Source organism: Cotesia typhae, unplaced genomic scaffold (assembly GCF_013202065.1).
Source record: "Cotesia typhae breed Kobodo isofemale line unplaced genomic scaffold, CoteBio_Ctyphae scaffold_152, whole genome shotgun sequence".
Lineage (NCBI taxonomy): Eukaryota > Metazoa > Arthropoda > Insecta > Hymenoptera > Braconidae > Cotesia > Cotesia typhae.
In genome coordinates this window covers 4,259,115-4,275,617 of record NW_027423776.1, presented here as the reverse complement: position 1 = coordinate 4,275,617, position 16,503 = coordinate 4,259,115, and the positions used below count along the sequence as shown (strand labels likewise).

The 16,503-nt window shown below is 29.0% G+C and overlaps 4 protein-coding genes and 1 long non-coding RNA gene across 10 annotated transcripts; 2 read left to right on the top strand and 3 right to left on the bottom strand.

The window, feature by feature from the left end:
- Window positions 1–290: 290 nt before the first annotated feature.
- LOC141536549 (uncharacterized) lies at window positions 291–8,011 on the top strand. 6 transcript variants are annotated; one of them, XM_074257152.1, is made up of 13 exons: window positions 291–432; window positions 530–644; window positions 1,488–1,596; window positions 1,699–1,823; window positions 1,910–2,242; window positions 2,328–2,425; window positions 2,512–2,682; window positions 3,262–3,324; window positions 3,801–4,334; window positions 4,763–4,868; window positions 5,372–5,465; window positions 5,540–5,787; window positions 6,855–8,011. In XM_074257152.1, the coding sequence occupies exons 2-12, from the start codon at window positions 540–542 to the stop codon at window positions 5,764–5,766; spliced, it is 1,965 nt and encodes a 654-aa protein (XP_074113253.1). In that variant the 5' UTR covers window positions 291–432; window positions 530–539; the 3' UTR covers window positions 5,767–5,787; window positions 6,855–8,011. The 6 variants fall into 6 exon arrangements, with proteins under 6 accessions (XP_074113253.1, XP_074113255.1, XP_074113254.1 ...); XM_074257154.1 differs by having other exon boundaries at window positions 1,910–2,227; window positions 5,540–8,011; XM_074257153.1 differs by having other exon boundaries at window positions 3,801–4,322; window positions 5,540–8,011.
- Window positions 306–1,264, bottom strand: LOC141536560 (uncharacterized). Its single transcript, XR_012480743.1, has 3 exons — window positions 744–1,264; window positions 548–662; window positions 306–447 (listed from the first exon to the last, which is right to left on the bottom strand). It is a non-coding gene; the product is annotated as an uncharacterized LOC141536560 (long non-coding RNA).
- Window positions 8,012–8,296: 285 nt separating the features above from the next.
- On the bottom strand, window positions 8,297–11,741 carry LOC141536548 (uncharacterized). The gene is made up of 5 exons (XM_074257149.1): window positions 11,533–11,741; window positions 11,178–11,450; window positions 9,183–10,631; window positions 8,966–9,109; window positions 8,297–8,839 (listed from the first exon to the last, which is right to left on the bottom strand). Exons 1-5 carry the CDS (start codon window positions 11,587–11,589, stop codon window positions 8,636–8,638), a joined length of 2,127 nt encoding a protein of 708 aa, XP_074113250.1. The 5' UTR covers window positions 11,590–11,741; the 3' UTR covers window positions 8,297–8,635.
- A 10-nt stretch (window positions 11,742–11,751) lies between these two features.
- LOC141536551 (potassium/sodium hyperpolarization-activated cyclic nucleotide-gated channel 1) lies at window positions 11,752–15,334 on the top strand. The gene is made up of 8 exons (XM_074257159.1): window positions 11,752–11,886; window positions 12,575–12,625; window positions 12,711–13,153; window positions 13,251–13,422; window positions 13,775–14,102; window positions 14,168–14,373; window positions 14,565–15,119; window positions 15,200–15,334. Exons 1-7 carry the CDS (start codon window positions 11,869–11,871, stop codon window positions 15,078–15,080), a joined length of 1,734 nt encoding a protein of 577 aa, XP_074113260.1. The 5' UTR covers window positions 11,752–11,868; the 3' UTR covers window positions 15,081–15,119; window positions 15,200–15,334.
- Window positions 15,078–16,409, bottom strand: LOC141536553 (uncharacterized). The gene has a single exon (XM_074257161.1). It carries the CDS (start codon window positions 16,344–16,346, stop codon window positions 15,186–15,188), a length of 1,161 nt encoding a protein of 386 aa, XP_074113262.1. The 5' UTR covers window positions 16,347–16,409; the 3' UTR covers window positions 15,078–15,185.
- Between the last annotated feature and the right edge of the window lie 94 nt (window positions 16,410–16,503).

The following is a 16,503-nucleotide window of genomic DNA, read 5'->3' as shown; positions in this document are numbered from 1 at the left end:
TGTTGAATTCCTTTCCTTTAGCTACGGCCCTGCTGATTCACTTGCGAATCTCGACCCACGTTATGCAGCGTATGATAAAAATAAAATAGTTTATTTTAAATAATGATTAATCAATGTGATAAATAATAAAATATTTGTGACATTATTGGTAATTAAAAATGTCGAGTGACAAATTACAAATTAATAATATTAATTAATGAAATTTTTTTAATTTTTCAGATTAAAGTGTACAGTCAACGTTAAGCAGAAGACAGTTGAGCAGTGTTTGGTGGTTTGAGCAGAAAACTTTTGAGAGAACAGACAGTGCGGTGCGTAGTACGTAATATAACGTAGCTGTCGGTGTATTTGATTGTGTTACTGAACCGCGGCGTTACTATCGGGCTCTGAACAACATCGTCATATAGGAGCCATTACTGTTAAATGTAGTGAAATGTGAGGACATACTCTCTAAAAAAATAAATATAAATATTTAAAAGTTGATATTATAAAAGTGAATTTTATTTATAAATTTGAATTTTGAATATTGCAGTGACGGTAAAATGCATACTGTAATGGAAGTGGAAACAAGTGTCCCGGCATTTCTTGGGAAACTTTGGAAATTAGTCGAAGATCCTGAGACTGACGACCTTATTTGTTGGGCGACCGTGAGTATCTGTGGGCATCTTATTATCTATATATTCATATTATGAACCTCACTGTTACTAAGCAAACTTATTTTATTATTTGTAGGTGAACTTATTTACCAATTATTAATTGACACGTAAAATGTCACTGAGTAATATTATTACTATTAAGTACGCGTTATTTTGTCCTTTCACATAGCCTCTTAAATTTATTTCAGGAAACGTAGTATAAACGTTTTGGTTTGTTATTCAATGTACAATGTACGTGGAAAATTCCTTTGCCTCCTCTTGTTCGTGATTCACTCACTAATACCGATCAAACTAGGCAATACAATTATGCTATGACAAATTTTTATTGAAAATTATTCAATAGTTGGCCACTATTAGATCTATCACTCGGGCAATGACACCTGGTTACTAATAACATATATCTATCTTATTATTCAATATGTATCATCATATAAGGCTTTACTTCAATTTACACATATTATCAACACACTATGAAACTACCGAAATATGAACAGTCCTAATCGATTTTATCATCTAGACGTAATTTAATTTTATTTGTACAATATAGGTATCTTTATTAAACGTATGACATTAGTAAGTCTTAGATAATCCAAAACTCGTTTTATAGTCACATCTAAGGAAATTGTTACTTTAGATTACTTATATAATATCTAATTGAATCAATAATGAATTATTAGCATTACAAAAAATCTATCCATACTATTAATGAGAGGAAAAAAAAAATAAACATCAGATCTTTGATTTTAATTAAAATTTTTGATCATTGTTGATTAAATTTTAACTGCAATATTTTGTTAATTATTGATTAATATTTAATGAAATTTATCTTTACAGAATGGAAGGAGTTTTTTCATCAGAAATCCGGCCCAATTTGCCAGAGAACTATTACCCCATTATTACAAACACAATAACATGGCTAGCTTTGTTCGACAATTAAATATGTGTATGTAGTATTATTATTTTTATAATTACTAGTAATTGTACGCATAAAAATTATTGGAAAAATAAAAGAATTTTATAATCAAGTATTGTTTCTCATCCATAGATGGATTTCACAAGAAAGTATCCGTTGAACTTGGAGGTCTAAAATGCGAACGAGATGAAATGGAATTTGCGCATCAGTATTTTATTAAAGATCATCCTTATTTATTAGAACACATTAAAAGAAAGGTACTTAATTTAAATTTATGTTACACATCCATAAGATATTTAAACAGTCAATTGATTTTAATAATTCACTTGGGACTTAATTTTAGATTGCATCTAGTAAGAGTCAAGATGGACATCCACCAATAAAAACCGAAGTAATGAATAAAGTTTTGAGCGAAGTGAGAAGTATGAGAGGACGCCAGGAACACATGGACACAAGACTTGGTGCTATGAAGCGAGAGAACGAGGCATTGTGGCGGGAACTGGCAATGTTGAGGCGAAAGCATCTCAAACAGCAAGAAATAGTCAACAAGCTTATACATTTCTTAGTAACACTCGTACAGCCATCGAGAAGTGGTGGACTTCCGGTGAAAAGACGATATCCGTTGATGATTGACAATCATCAACGCAGCAAACAGATGAAAGTAGATAAACTTATAGTGAGCTTTTTATTGAAGCATTATTAATTTAGATAACTAGTTACCTTTTTTGAATACTTATTAAAGTTTTAATTATATTTTTCAGCCCGAAGCTTCTCCTACGGGACCTGTAATCCATGAGCTTGATGCTACTGAACACGAGCATCATGTTGATGATCTTAATTCCGAGTATATTGTTGCTGAGTAAGAGTGATTTTTTATTAGATGAATATTTTTACTGAGCACAACTCATGATTATTTATTATTTTGAATTTAATTTTTTACAAAAGGATGCTGGAAAATCACAACGCTAGGGTCCAAAGTCCAGAATCAATTGCTATGTTAAACGACGAACATATTGAAACAGCTCATTTCTCTCCAAACGCGCCAATAAGCAACGATCCATCAGAAATTCAGGAAACGTCTTCTAAGAAAAAAATTGTTTTGAAGCCAAAAAAGAAGTATGTGAATATAAATTTAACTTTTTTTATGTTGATAATCGTATCAAAGCTCTTTTTATAGCAAAGGCAAAGATTAAAAATAAGATTAAATTTTATTCAGCTAATAGATAAAAAATATTCCATAATAATTTTATAAAACTTTTTTTATACTTATAATTCTTTTGCATGAATAAGTTATTTTTTGTTTTATAGGATTTATTTTTTTTATTATTTTATTATTTTTTGTTTTATAGGATTTATCTGTAGTTTTTTGCAGCTGGGGTTACATTTTTTTAGAAACAATTTGACATCATTGCTCAGTAGAATAGAATATAAACTAACTTTGCATTCATTTTTCATTTATTTATTTATAGAAAAATATCTTCATTAATATTCTGTGTTAATAATCTATGTTTCGTTCATTATTGTTTCGTTTTTAATATTATTTCATTTTATTTAGTTGGCAGAACAACTAACATAATGAAACACATTGATTCTTTAGCTTCTTCTCCGTTACTTAAGTTTTTTTTTTGCTTCATTGTTTTTGGAAAAAATATTTTCGAATAAACTAGGTAGCAATAACTGTTTAATATTTATCAGGAGGAAAAACACCGTGCCTGTCAAAATTCTGATTCCATCGACGAATGTCGGAGAAGAGCCCAGGTTGTCATTTTTTTCTCACTCACATATTTAATCATAAATTGAGTCATTTAATTTATGTTAAGAATTTATTATTTTCTGTAGGTAGTTTTATTTGGATAGAATGATTAATTTATTTATTTTCTACCATATATTGAAGCATGAATAAATTTGCGAACCTTCTGATATGATTTGAAAAAATAAGAAAATTTTAAGAAAATAAAAAAATAGTCTAAATAATACAAGCTCAAAGCTTTTTTCTAAAATTATATAATCAAAATAATTAATTCCGCTATTCATTCATTCATTAACATTTGTAAATAAAAAAAAAGTGTCAATTGCATGCTTGACTTTATTTAATTAAATATTAACCATAATTATAATGACTGTAAGCTGTTAGAGACAATTAAAATATTTATTTATAATAAAATTATCGACACACTCATGACATGACAAAAACAAAAAATGAACTGGAAAGACATCGCTGTATCAATTTTTAGGGAAGAAACGCTAATGCTTGAAGTCAATCCGGATGACATTCAAGCGCCGACACAAGTGGAGAACGCAACAACCAAGTTGCAGAAAAAACCGGTCCCAATCAAAACTGTAAGAAGTTCAAAGCTCACCGCAATGGCAGCTAATATCAACAAGATGAACGATTCATCAGAATTGGATGAAGACTCTGACGAAGTTGACAATGATCTTAAAGAAGCTCCGGAGATCGCCGTAGAGTCAAGTAACGTTGATCTGGGTGATATGTTTATTATTCCAGACATCCTACTCACCTCTGATGGTTCTGTAGTTGATATAAATAAATCAGGAGAACCTCAAGGTGACATCAACAAGGAAGACATTCGAGAAAACTCTTCGACTGATAAATTGAAGAAAAACGCTTTGGAGGCGACTCAACAACAAAGTACAGCTATTTCGAGTAACAATGGTGATCCAGGCTCCAGCAGCAAGTCCAATAATTTGTCATTGAGTTGTGTCAATCCTTCGAATATATCTAGTACTGCTTACAGGTTAGGATCGATGTAAGTTTGAATTGGACCATGAGTTTCATTTCTACAAATGAGAATAAAATTTTTGGAGTCAATTGTTTTTTAATTACAGAGTTGGTCAAAAATCAATATGATGATAAAATTTTATTTAATATTTTGTGATGTATTGTAAATCTTCATACTTTTTATTAAATTAACTTTTTTTTTTTTTTTAATATTCATTAAATAGTAGGTTTTATTTTATTATTTCTTCTCATTGGATTATAAAATATCTTGGAATTATTAAAAAAGTTACAAAACTTTTAAGATTCAATTTTAAAATCATTGGGTGACAGTAGATAATTCATTGACTTTTTTTTAAATCTCACTATTGTTCCATATCAAGAGCAATGATTTAGGTCATTTTATTTAACTCGTAATTTAAATTAATTAAAAATTGATGTTTTTGTTAAAAAACCTAGGGAAGAAATGGACAATCATCTAGAAGCAATGCACAATGATTTGGAAAATTTGCGTGAATTGCTACGCAATGAAGGTTACACTATTGATGCCAATACACTGATGGAGGTATGTGTTAGGACACTGTTATACTTTTTCTGTTTTATTTACTTGTATAATTACAGTTTAGTAGTAGTAATCGAGTGTTCGATAATTATTAAATAATCGCCTGTGAAATTTCGTAAATTTCCCGGTGATTAAAGTAGACGATTCAAGTAAAAGGTATGCCAGAAAAAAGGTACATTTTATTTAAAAATTTTACAAAAAAGTAAAGGTGATCCGGGCAACACCGGGTACGATAGTTTATTTTTTTATATTTCAATTATTTGATAACTTTTTTTAAAGAGCTTAGATCACTTTTGGAGTACAAACTTCGTTGAAGGAACTATGGCCCGAGATTCTTTTTACGGTTACAATTTTCATAAATATATTTATTATTTTTTTTTTTTTAGTTTTAAAATTTCAAATTTTTAGGTAGATATTTTGAATTTTTAAATTTATTTTGTCATTTAAATTATTTTGCATTTATGAATCATAATTTATTTACGAACAAAATTTATTGTTTTTGTTAGTTGTTTGGTAGCAATGATCCAATGTCATTTGGAATACCCGTGAATCCTGAATTAAATCCAACACATCACGACAAAGATCAAGATCCAGTAGATGGTAAGTTATATAAATAAATTCTATGAATTATTCAATTTAGTCAATAAAACTATTAAATTTTTATTTATTTACAGCTAATAGTGCAACTGGTGGTGAACTAATGACGTATACTCCATCCAATCTCCTAGATTTTGATGATGACATGTTATTAGCCACCAACAATTTAGGTGCTGAAAGTGCCGATGGTCAAAATACAATAAATGAATTTTACAACACCGATTCAATGGATCTAGAGGACAGCAAAGCTTTATTGCTCGACTCTTTGGTCTCAGGGAATGGAAATTCATCGGCAAACTTATAAATTCATTGTCACTTATTGTTGGTGAGTGTATTTATTCAGCTCGACTTGTGTACTATAAACAAAAAATTTTATTATAAAAAAAAAAAAAAATTTATATAAAAGCGTACAACAAGTGATTTTATCATGAGATATTTAATGTGATAATTTGCGGAGTATATATAGTGATTATTTATTGTTTTTTTTTTTACTGTAATTTTGTGATTGATCATTTAATTTAAATACGTTTTACGTCGTTGTAAATATCATTAGAATTGTAGTTCAATAATTCTATTTGCCTTATTCTGTCTCTCATTTTTAATTATAGAGAACTTAAAAAAAAAAAAAAAAAAAAAAATATCATTGTTTTTTGTATCAGATACGAATCTTATATACATATATAAAACGCATTGATTTTTTACTCATTTTTTTTTATACTGATGTGTCACAATAATCGTTATTAAGACACGTCTTTAAATTATATAACATTACATAAATAATTGTAATGACTGACAGCGTTAGCCAACATATAAATGAACTTGACTTTTTTTTTCCATTTTCATTTCATTTCAATATCAATGAAGAAATTTTCGGTAAATATATTTATTAATAATTTTTCAATTTAATTGCTGAATAATAATATTAAAATAGTGTTATTAATGACAAAATGTTACGACCGTCGACAGTAAAAAAATAATTGATGTAAAAAAAAAAAACATATATTTGCGGAAAAATTGTAATTATTCTGTTCCATAAATGAATATCTGTAAATGAGTTAATTCTTAAAAAATATTATATCTTTAAAATAATTTAACTTCAGTTGATTTTGGAGCTTTACAATATTTGTTAATATTTAACATATTTTTCTGACATCATGTGCAAAAATTTAATTCAATACTTCAAGACACTATGTAAAATTGTCAAAAATTCAACGATTATTAGTGACCTATTGTATTTAATAATTGGTGATTGATTGTTATGTAGAATATATTAAAAAAAAGTATGTTCTCTGATTAAAATTTTTTTTATCTCGACTTTTAAAGTTTAAGACTATACAGAAAAAATAATAGCAATGACAGGTGAATTGCACTAACAATTTTTCTCAATTTTAGCTTATGAAGAATAACTGACGGATAAGGCTGTCTATAATAAACTCATCTTTTGAAATTGATGGAAAAGAATAAATAAATAAACAATATTATAATAACTATGTTAAGTCTATATAAGTAACATTTACAAGTACGTGGAACGCACTTTGGTAGCATATTAAAAATAAAGGCAGTTTAAAATATTCAAAGTACTGAGTAGATAATAAAATTACGTATAAATTTGAATAGTAAAAAATTTTGTTATAACTAGCACTAAAAGTGTTAAGGTACATTATAAATTATAATTGGAAGAGTATAAGTTTCTCTTTCTGAGAAAAAAAATATCAAAAAATTTTTCAGGGAACAGTTTTTTTTTTTTTTTTTTTCTCTTCCCATTACTTATACTCTTTTACTGACATTCAACGATGTATTATTGTTAATATTATCATGATTAAATTATTGATAAATGTAACATCTAGTTATAACTTGGACTGAAATAAATTATTTATACTTGAAAGAAATAAAATTATCAAAAGGAAAATTGGATGAATTTAAAATTTGATAAACTGGAATCAGAAAAATAAATCAAAAAAATTTTATTATTATTATTATTATTATTATTTTTTTTTTTTTTATTTTTTATTAATACATCAGTACAAAAATATAGTCTTATATTTTTGTGATTTAATTTTTACTTTCTAACTTGAATTACTGTCTCATTTTTTTTTGCTCTTATTTGTAATAAGAAACTTTAATAGCAATAAAATTTATCCTCAATTATTTACTTATATAATTTTATAAAAACATTGTAGGAATTTGTTTATCAATAATCACTCTAATTATTTTTTACTAGTTTCAATACTATCAAATATTTGGATAAGGGTATATAAATAACTATTTTTGCGTTTATTCTAAATACCATGTCCGTGCAATTAATAAATAACTAGCAAGTAATATTTATATAATCTGATAGCGAAAATATAAAATAGGTCATTTGAAATAGCGTTTAACGTGAAATAGAGTAAAAATTTCTTAAATTAATGGATTATTTACAATACATAAATAATGTTTTTTACGTTAAAAATGTAACTTTGAAATAAAATAATAAATGTTATGCTTAACTCTATTGTTGTTTGAAAAATAATTGTAAGTTTAATAAATGATAAAAATTTTTTATTACACTATTTGATTATTTTTTTACACAACATAGATTATAATTTAAAATTTTTAACCATTAAAATTCTAAAGATATAAAATAAATTATATAGTTCGTAATGGAATTATAGTAACAATGTAAATAAATATATTTAGGAATTGTATTGAATTATCATTATTTTGACTGAATATTACATAAATAAAAATTGTAACATGTCAGTAGAAATGATCAGTAAGGAAAATTTATTTTAAAAAATTTCACTTAAAATATTCTTTAATAATTAAAATTACATAAATATAATAAAACGTTAGATGTTTAATTATTGTGTGTATACTTTTGATTGTTTAGTTTTATTAATCTAATAACTATGACAAAATGTAAAAAGTAACAAATAATAAATAACATTAGAAATTATTACTTTATTATTAAATTTATCCTTGTAACACAAGGCACATTGTAATAAATATTATTATATAAAATTTTTATTTACAAATTCAATAAATAAAAAAATTTATACTTTTAATGTTAAATTAGCAAAATATTTTATTTTATCGTAATAATTAATAAATACTTTTATGTAATATGAATTGATATTTCTTCACTAGAATTGTACATTAAAAGAGGACGGAATTATATTCCGAATTAACATTTATCTGCGTATTAACGGTGGAACTGGAACATCTCGGCTACTTAAACTATCAAGTTGTTCAGAAAATTTAACATGTAAATGAGAACATAGACTTTCAATACCGCTCATTGTTATCCCGCGACAATAACTTGCGTCTAAATACTGAAGATTTTTGCAGTATGACTTTATTCCAGCCAGACTATGATCCGTAAGCTGAGAACAACCCTAAAATAATTTGACCATAATTAATATTTATAAAAAAATTACACTCACCGATTTGCGTTTGAGATGCGTAGTAAAAAAAAAAAAAAAAAAAAAAATCACAATGCAAAGAAATAACATAAAGCTTACACGAATCTGAAGACGTTTTAATCTATATAATCTCTGAGCAATGTACAATATCCCAATGTCTGTGACATTGTGACACTGTGAAAGATTAAGATCCTCAATTGCTTGGTTATTCTTTGTGAGATAATCAAGTCCAACATGTGTTATCTGAAAATCAACAAAATAATTTAATGACTCATTGAAATATTACTATTTATAGTTATTGACATCAATAGCTTACCTGTTGGCACATGCTTAGATCAAGAACTCGTAACTCAGGAAAAGTAAATGCATGCTTTAAGCTAACATCGGTAACTTTATTACACCCCGTAAGATCGAGTTCTCTCAATCCCTTCAACCGGATCAAGGAAAATCCAGAAAAAATATCAAGTTCACAAGGTGAAGTTGTATCTTCACACATTTCCATAACTTCTCTTTTTCTATAAGCGTCACGTACTATTTCCTCCTCAGCCCTCGATCCCAATCTTATTTTTAATCTGGAGTCTGTAAGCTCTGGAATTATTTTTTCTATTTTTGAGTCGGCATTATTAATACGATTCCCCGCGCCCATGCCAGTCAATCCTGCGTCACTAACTTTGTCACACCTACTTATTCTCAGCGTTCTCAACAATGTCAGCTCTTTGAAAACTTTTTGGATTGTTTTGTCATTAACTGCACTGAAGCAGTAGCCAATGTCGAGAAACTTCAGCTTAGGAAACGAATTAGCGATGCATTCAATCGACTTCTCATCTAAATTCAAAGCGTTTGCCGACAATGTTTGTAAACAATTGTTTGAAGAACTTGGCACGGTAGGATAATTCTCATCTTTAATTGATTCATCAGTATGTGCATCTAATTTATCTGCATTAAAATTTTCTAGATCCTGATTATCTGCCGTGACTGTTAATTCGTTCTTGTCAATAGATTGCAAACACAAACCTTGAGTAATAGACGCACCAGTTAATTGCTCGCACTCTGAAATATCAAGTTCTTTTAATTTTTTTAATAAACGTATTTGTGTCACACCGTAATCGGTGATTGCACGACATCTTCTCACATTAAGACTTTCTAGATTAAATAAATTCTGACAGATGCAAATTAAACTTTGGTCAGTAACTCGTGTACAAAAACTAATATCCAACACCTTAAGACTTATTTGACGAGTTAAACTTCGTAATCCTACATTGGTAAGCTGATCACAAGATCTCAGTTTAAGTGATTCCAATTTCAATCCTTCAACACTTGCCAAACTGCTTAAAGCCGTGCTGTCAATCAGCGTTGACCCAAAACTCACGTGCTTCAGTCTTTTTGCTTGTCTCTTTATGTACATCAAGACATTAAAAAACGTCAACAAAGATTCCGAGGCCTGCTCGATCGAATCATGCGGATAAAAACGTTTGTAAACACCAGAATGAAACGATATTTGACAATCCGTCAGACTTAGAGATTGTAAATTTGGACAAATAGACACAAGCCTATTGAAAAGTGCGTCACTGAGATATCTGTTGGACGCTAAACTGAGTTCAATCAACGATTGGAAGTTATCAGATAATTCTTTTACGTCTTTTTCATCGTCCAAAAGCCTTCCGGACATTAAACATTCTCTACATGCGTTTATATGCAACGTACGTAAATTTTCACAGCATTTTAATATCGAGACGAGCGTTCTTTCACTTAAATCACAGCAAACCTGGTAAACAAACAAATTAATAATTCTTCTATAGTGGGATCATATGTTTGGCGGATAAAAGTCGTAAAATTGAAAAATATTTATAACTATATTTAATTTTGAATATATAAGACTTTTATCTATTTATATCTTTGTTTTTGGTTTTTTTTAATTTTCTATGACATTAAAGTTAGCTGTCACTTGACAATTTTTTAATATTTTTTAACAAATAAATTTGCTCCCAAAAATTATTTTTAAAAAATTGCATTTGTAGTTTTTTTAAATTTCTAAATGTCAATTTTTTTTTATAAATTTTTTTTTTGACATAATTTATTTGTTACAAAAATTCTTAAAATTATCAACTATCTGCTGAATTAATTTTCTTCACAAACAATTTTATTTTGTTAATTTAATATTAGCTTAATAATAATTTACGCTGTTAAGTTTAATCACAATTTTTTTATCAATTCACGAGATTAAAATTTTTATGTTAAAAAAATATGTAGTCCCACTTCTAAAACTAATATATAATCAACAATTATACCAAACAATAAAATATAAAATTACCAAAATCAAGCTTCGTATTATTCCACCAAATTTATCCCAAATTGGTAAATTTTTTTTAATCTCCACTTCCTTAAAGATAAAATGATGAAAAGGTCTCTGTGACTTTAACAATGTATTCATCACAAGATGCATGTTGTCATCTTCGCGACTAATAATTACAGCTTGTTTGTCTACAAACTTGGTACTGAGCGATGCTTCATGCCATTCACGACACACTAGACCAGCAGCCATCCTATCAGATACCGATAGATATGACATGATGTGCATTATCACCTATCAACCAGAACACATGAATGTCATCTTAAAAACCAGATAAAAAATAATTTACAAAGCTTTAAATTAATAAATAATTTACCTCTATTGGCAAATGTGCAGCTCCATCGACCCAATCCTCAGCATCTTCAAGAGCCATCGCGTCCCAACGACACGTGTCTACAGTTGACGGAAGACTGACTGGAGTGTAAGTTTGAGTTGATGATGTCAAACTCTTATCGCGAGAGTACGGTACACTGTAGCTGTATAGGAGAGTTTATACTTGACTTATACCAAACCAAATAAATCCAAACAAAAACGTTTTATTTCTCACTTGCTCTCAAGTTCACGATCTTTTTTTCGCATTACTTTATGATTTACATCGTAATGTGATCAGCTGACTTGTATTATTCGCTATACACAATAATATATCAGCTGTATGCTGTATGTCATGCTTGTAAGTACCGTAGTTGGAATTAAGAGGGCCCTGGTGATAAAAGTTCTTTGTTTACTAACAAAAAATAAAAACAATTACAAATTCTGCAGATGATCCAATTTATATTTTTATAATTACATATAACATAATTAAACAAATAACACTGAACACGAAAATAATAAGATAACACTGGATATCATCCCAGATTATACTCAGTGATATCTATGGTGAAAAAAAAAATTTCAGATAGTAGCTAGTATAATTCAGATTATACTGGGTGATATATGGATTATACTCATTGTAATCCAGATTATACTCATTGTAATCCAGATTATACTCATTGTAATCCAGATTATACTCATTGTAATCCAGATTATACTCATTATAATCTAGATTATACTCATTATAATTTGGATTATACTAGCTACTATCTGAAATTTTTTTTCACTCAGTATAATCTGAGATGGTATCCAGTGTCATCTTGTTCTTTCTGTGAAGTTGACAGATATTTAAAATTTTTTTAGAATTTTATAGCAATTAAATTATTTAAAAAAAATTTTATTAAAAAGTTTCACATATGAAAATTAATAAAATTTACGAGTGAACATTTTTAGAAGCATTTTTTTTGTAACTAATTTATTAAAAATATTTTTTAAATTGACAGCTGACCGCTAACTTCAGTATCATTTAAATAATAATTTTTTTTAAGGTAATTATGGACTTGATGCAACTGGTTCCCGTTGAACTTCCAAAAAACTTGGTATTGCGCAATTTAATTGATACTTTCTGAATTAAAAATTTTAAAAACAAGTTAATAGTTAATAATTGTGTTATAAATTTTTTAGCACAAGAAAGTTGTCCATAAATGTCAACTTGATGACAAACCAGACCCAGTGAGAGCGCTTTATCCCGATGATAATTGTATTAATTACATAAAACGATGGATCATGAAGCGATGCATTTTGTCACGTAGCCATCCAGTCACCCAAACTTGGATAAAAAGCAACGCGGCTATTAGATCACAAATTAATGACCATATTAATATTTACATAAGCATGATTCACCCCTTCAGCGAATTCCGGACGTTTTGGGAAGCATTAATTATTATTTTGACGTTGTTTTCTTTGATATTAATTCCCTTTGTCATCACCTTCAACTTTTATCAGTGGATTTATGTTATCTTTGGTATTAATATTCTGTTTTTAGTAGATATCTTCCTTAATTTTTTTACCGGGCACTTTGAAAGTTCAACGAGAGAAATTATTTTAGATAGAAAAGATATTGCCAGGTTGGTGAATTTATTACTTTTATTTATAAATCAATTTAAATTTATAATTTATCTTGCATTTCTAAATATGAAAGCTGATAATTATCTCCCGTTTTAGAAAATATATAAAAAGATGTTTTATACCAGATATATTATCAGCATTCCCAGTTGAAGCTCTTGTTTTATATTTACCTGATAATCATAACACTATGAAATATTGGACTTTGTTTAATATATTCACGATATTTCGTCTAAAAAATCTGATTGTATACTTACGTCGGTTTCGTAACGTGAGAAAAAATTATTTATAAAATAACAAATATTTTTAATATAAATAAATATCTAATAACTACACGGAAAGAACAAGATGACACTGGATATCATCCCAGATTATACTCAGTGATATCTGTGGTAAAAAAAATTTCAGATAGTATCTAAAAAAAATGCAGATTATACTGTGTGTTATCTGGATTATAATCATTATAATCTAGATTATACTCATTATAATCTAGATTATACTCATTATAATCTGGATTATACTAGATACTATCTGAAATTTTTTTTCACTCAGTATAATCTAGGATGATATCCAGTGTAATCTTGTTCTTACCGTGTAGACCTTTTTTTTTTTTTAAATTCTAGTTTCATCAAATATCATTCAAAAAATATAAAATATTGGAGATGTCCATCATAATATTCACATGCATTCACTGGGCGGCTTGCTTAGAATGGTACATACCGATAATTACCGGGAAATTAAATTTGATGGTAACAAATGAGTCATCTTGGATATCATCAGATTTGCTGAAAAGTCGAAACACCACTCTGAAAAAATATATAGCTGGTGCAAATCGAGCTACAATAGCCTTGATAGGCGGCTCACACCATTTAGACGTTAAATCAATTGATGACATTTTGTTTAATTTATTTCTAACGATATTGGGTAGAATCGGTATAATTTATATACTTGGTAATTATGATTACTTTTGTTAGAGAAAGGTTCAATGACTTGTTATTTATTAACGTTGTTTTTAGCACAATTTTCCGGACTCATGTCAACGTCTTATTCGACAAAGAAGAAAAATGTTAAATTATTACAACAATTAACAGAGTATATGCGTTACAAAGAACTACCTCGTCACATTCAACAGCGTATTTTAACTTATTTTTATTTTTGGTCTAACAAGAGTGTTAAAAAGGATAAAATTATTACTTCAAATCTTTCACCAAACTTACGAGAAGTATTTTTTTTATTATATCAAAATTTTTGAATTTTTTTTTTTTTTTAATTGTTTGGATAAATTCTTTCTGAATTTAATTCTTACTATAAATTAAAAAAAAAAAAATTTCGGGTCTCTGCTAACTTATTGATCTATTTCTTTGAATATCATTGTTGATATTAATAACTAATTTTAGATATCTAATTTTATAGGAAGTAATAATGTACAACTGCAGAAATTTATTAGAAAAAGTAGAATTCTTCAAGCATATACCATCGTCAATTTTACCACAAGTCGTTATGTATTTGAAGTCAGAAATATATTTAGCCAATGACGTATTGGTAAAAGCTGGTACTATCGGTGACGCATTATATTACATAATAACTGGTACTGTTGGAGTGTATACAGCATCTGAAAGAAAAGTATGTAATTTAGAAGATAAATCTTATTTTGGAGAAGTATCTCTGGTGATGGAAAACGAAAAACGCTTGACTTCAATAATTGCTCTAGAACCAACCGAAGTTTACGTTTTAAAGCGACATGATTTTCTAAAAACAATAAGCGTCTATCCAAATCTAGTCAGCCGATTACAAAAATTAACCATTGAAAAAATAGACAAATCTTTGTTGTATGAGACATTGCATAAGAGCGAGGGGTCTACTTCGATAAATATAAATATATATGGTGACTCAGCAGCTGAGGATACTAAAGAAGAACCAAAGCTGTAGTATTATATTATTTATATATTTTATTTATCTAACAATAAGGTGATCACAGTCTAAATTTATCTATATCTAACAAACAATTTAATAAATTAAATTTAAAATAATTTTTCATAACTTTTTAGGATTTTTGTAAGATTGTTGATAGACCGAAGTAAGTCTCCAGTGCTCTGGATACTCAGAATCCCTAGTTCCTTCGACAATACTGAAAGGCGGTGTGAGAGTGTCAATGCAAAAATCTCTTTTGGCGTAAGGAGTCCTTGGTCTTGGTACCGTCAATTTATTGGGCAATCCATTCCGTTTGAAATTTCTGTTGTCTTGATATACAGGCGCTGAGTGTATAGACCGTGACCTTGGTCTCTTGGTACGGTCACCTCGGCAATGACACGGTGAGCAATTTCTCAAATGCACCGGCTGGCGTCGTTTGGAATTACAGCCTGATTTAACGATTCTGTGATCCTGGGAAATATGAACAGATTGAAAATTATCGCAGAGATCTTTGCTGTTGAGTTCTTGGCTCTGTTCATTATTCAATGGCTGTTGCGCATTATGCTGACACCCACAGTGAGTCTCATTGTCCTCCCGACTGCAATTATGATTCTTAACACGATTACACTGACAGCGACTCTTAACATTACTAAACTTTGCTTCGAATCTCTCCATAGGCGACTTGTAAGCAACGTCTTGTCTGTTTTCACGCTGAACTAGAGTGAATATCGCCGGTGCTGGACCACCTTCTGATCCGTCAATGTGCGTAGGATGTGGAGGTTCGTAGCAAGGATCAATTGGCGCCTCCCAACATATCGCCAGATCCATATTTGTCGTGGGAGTTTTACAGCCCAGTGCCGGAGCATATTGCAGGCCTGCCTGTAATTTATGACAGCTCCTTGACCTCGGTAACCGTCGAGCCTCATTGTTATTTAATTTATCCTCACTGTTTAATGAATACTCTTCAACTTTACGTACGTTAACATTTTTAAACACTGAATCGTTGACTTTGTCTGGCAGCGGCTGGTGTTGGAGGTTTTCAGCGTGAAATTTTTTCGCTATTGCGAACCTGTCGTAGCAAGAACTTTGTCGTGTTGGCAAAGGCTTCACAGGACAACCCCGCAATCTTTCAGAGCGTTCTTCTTCTCCCACGACATATTTATTCAAAGAAGACACCTTTAAATTTCCTTTTATGTAAGTCGGAAGATTGCACGTGTGCTCTTCGCGTTCTTGTGAAGATACCCATGTGCCAGGACAGTGAAGACAACACTTTTTAGCTTGCATTTTTATTTTTTAAACATTTTATATAATAATAATTATTATTCATTTTATAATTACAGAAGTAAATAAATATTTTACATCAAACCAAAAAGTAAACAGCGATTAATCGTCTCGACCCATTTTCTCGATACACTAAAGGAATGCCAGAGAATTTCAGGGG

Excerpts from the sequence above, each read along its gene's own strand:
- LOC141536549 (XM_074257152.1), top strand. The coding sequence starts at position 540 with ATGCATACTGTAATGGAAGTGGAAACAAGTGTCCCGGCATTTCTTGGG. Across the intron at positions 2,243-2,327 it reads TGAAAGTAGATAAACTTATA|CCCGAAGCTTCTCCTACGGG; the intron begins GTGAGCTTTTTA and ends TATATTTTTCAG. Across the intron at positions 5,466-5,539 it reads AGATCAAGATCCAGTAGATG|CTAATAGTGCAACTGGTGGT; the intron begins GTAAGTTATATA and ends ATTTATTTACAG.
- LOC141536551 (XM_074257159.1), top strand. Across the intron at positions 13,154-13,250 it reads GATAGAAAAGATATTGCCAG|AAAATATATAAAAAGATGTT; the intron begins GTTGGTGAATTT and ends CTCCCGTTTTAG. Across the intron at positions 14,374-14,564 it reads TTTCACCAAACTTACGAGAA|GAAGTAATAATGTACAACTG; the intron begins GTATTTTTTTTA and ends CTAATTTTATAG.
- LOC141536548 (XM_074257149.1), bottom strand. The coding sequence starts at position 11,589 with ATGGCTCTTGAAGATGCTGAGGATTGGGTCGATGGAGCTGCACATTTG. Across the intron at positions 11,451-11,532 it reads CTGCACATTTGCCAATAGAG|GTGATAATGCACATCATGTC; the intron begins GTAAATTATTTA and ends TCTGGTTGATAG. Across the intron at positions 9,110-9,182 it reads ATCTAAGCATGTGCCAACAG|ATAACACATGTTGGACTTGA; the intron begins GTAAGCTATTGA and ends GTTGATTTTCAG.
- LOC141536553 (XM_074257161.1), bottom strand. The coding sequence starts at position 16,346 with ATGCAAGCTAAAAAGTGTTGTCTTCACTGTCCTGGCACATGGGTATCT.